The sequence below is a fragment of the Piliocolobus tephrosceles genome, chromosome 13 (assembly GCF_002776525.5).
Source record: "Piliocolobus tephrosceles isolate RC106 chromosome 13, ASM277652v3, whole genome shotgun sequence".
NCBI classification, from domain to species: domain Eukaryota; kingdom Metazoa; phylum Chordata; class Mammalia; order Primates; family Cercopithecidae; genus Piliocolobus; species Piliocolobus tephrosceles.
The window spans coordinates 60,685,493-60,687,905 of record NC_045446.1 but is presented as its reverse complement, the minus strand read 5'-3'; the positions used below and the strand labels follow the sequence as shown (position 1 = coordinate 60,687,905).

The window sequence follows — 2,413 nt, the reverse complement described above, 5'->3', positions numbered from 1 at the left end:
TCTTTTTATCCATGCGTAGTTCTGTACCTGATTTTCTTCCTTTCTTTCCTTCTTTGGAAAGCTGCACTAACTTACCTAGAAAAGAACCCCTTTATGTTCTTTTCTTTTTTCTTTTACACTCAGAATAAGTCATTAGCAGACAGCCTCATCTGTTCAGAAGATCCCCCACTTTAGATATAAAAGCAAAAGATCCAGAGCAAAATCTACTTCCAGCCTTGTAGCAGTGGAGTCCACATACAAAATCTAAAAAATAAGGATTCTAATTTAAATTAGACATAGTAGAAGTTGAATCCAAAGTCATATTTCTTTGTGTCATCTTTACAAACTATAGCTTCCCTGTCCAATACAGTGGCTGCTGAACTGAACTGTCCAATATAAGCACATTAAACATTTCAATATGAATTAACTTAAAGTAATTGAAATTGTAAATGCAGTTGTTTAATTGCACTACCATCATTTCAAGCGCACAGGAGCCATATATTCCACTTTAGTCATTTTATGGTATTTCATAGAACATCTCCATCAGTTTAGAAAAGTTCCCTTGGACAATTCTGGTCCGTACAGGTATCACAACATTCCTGTGAGTTGGCTATATTCCCCATTTTGAAGGTTGATTAAGTAAACCTCAGAGAATGAAAGAAACTTCAAGTTACCTACTTCGAAACTTGAAAATCTAGACTTTTAATCTAGCTTTGTTTTACAGCAAAGGAAATGCTCAAAAGTATATTTGAGGCAAATAAACAATTTTTTCATCTTCTTAAATATGGTCAGGCTGATAGAGTGACCTACATGTGTCCAGGTTGATACAATGGAACTTGTTTGTTGATTCTCTGACTATATTTAAATATTTTTAAAGTGATTTATCATGGACTCAGAGTAAATCTTTAATTTTAATAATTTTTTTTCTTTTTTGTGGCACTGATTTTTGTTCATTATTGTTGCTGCTTTTCTTTTTTTTTTTAGGCAATAAATTTCAATATCTCTCAATATCTTTTCAGAGAAAAGAGTCTAAGCATTCTGGTATGAATCTGTTGGGTCTTGACACTGTAGATGATGGGATTCATTAAAGGTGGGAAAAGGCTGTAGATGTTGCCAATGAGAACGTGGGCCACAGGGGAAAGGTGCTTGCCAAAACGGTGCACCATTGTGAGGCTAATGATAGGCATGTAGAACACAAGGACAGCACAGACGTGGGAGATGCAAGTCTGAAATAATTTATGCCACTCTTCCTGAGAGGCAACTGCAAGGACTGACTTAAAAATCAGAATGTAGGAGAAAAGGATGAGTATAGCAGTCAACAACAGTATGCAAATAACCAGCATCAGGGCTTAGTAACTATTGAATCAGATGTCTGAACAAGCTAAGTGGAGAAGATCCTGATGCAGGCAGAAAGAGTGAGAAAGGATGTGGAAATGACAGTAATTAAAAAATTTCAGACGGATGATAAAGAAAAAACTCCTAACTATTATAGTAAGCCCAATTTTGCTAATTCTGGAATTAGTCAGGATGGAGGAATAACGCAGTGGATTGCAAATTGCAATGTACCGGTCAAAGGCCATAGCAAGGAGGACAGAGGACTCGATGAAGGACAGACCATGGATGAAATAGGACTGGGTAATGCAGAAATCCAAGTTGATCTCTCGAATGATCCCCACAGGATCCCCAGCACTGTGTACACAGTGGACAGCCCCATGCACAGGTCAGTGAGGGCCAGTATGGACAGGAAGTAAAACATGGGCTGGTGCAGGCTTGGCTCAGTCCATATCACATGGAGAACCATGCAATTTCCCAAAAGCATCGTGGCATAGATAGAGGAGAAGGGGATGGAGAACCAGGGGTATTGCTGCTCCATGCCAGAAAATCCAGTGAGAAGAAAGGAAGAATTTGTGCTAGGGCTTACTGAAGTAATCATTCTGGAACTGAGATACATGTGAGAGTGTTTTTTCAAAGGAAATGTTTCAATTTCAGCTGAATAAAATGAAATTTCTAAGTAAACGAAATAGCCTAAAAATTACTAACTTAAAAAGATAGAGCTGAGTAATTCTGTTTCTCTGAGGCATAGTATCCATCGCCTTTGAGAAAATGGTCTTCTTTTGATGTCATTTAAAAGTCATAGGCCGGGCACGGTGGCTCAAGCCTGTAATCCCAGCACTTTGGGAGGCCGAGACGGGTGGATCACGAGGTCAGGAGATGGAGACCATCCTGGCTAACACGGTGAAACCCCGTCTCTACTAAAAAATACAAAAAACTAGCCGGGTGAGGTGGCGGGCGCCTGTAGTCCCAGCTACTCGGGAGGCTGAGGCAGGAGAATGGCGTAAACCCGGGAGGCGGAGCTTGCAGTGAGCTGAGATCTAGCCACTACACTCCAGCCCAGGTGACAGAGCGAGACTCCATCTCAAAAAAAAAAAAAAAG

The 2,413-nt window shown here is 39.9% G+C and overlaps 1 protein-coding gene across 1 annotated transcript; it reads right to left on the bottom strand.

The window, feature by feature from the left end:
• Positions 1–983: 983 nt before the first annotated feature.
• LOC111540727 (olfactory receptor 51V1) lies at positions 984–1,930 on the bottom strand. Its single transcript, XM_023209162.1, is given in 2 exon segments — positions 984–1,648; positions 1,651–1,930. Coding segments are annotated over 2 exon segments (945 nt in total).
• Between the last annotated feature and the right edge of the window lie 483 nt (positions 1,931–2,413).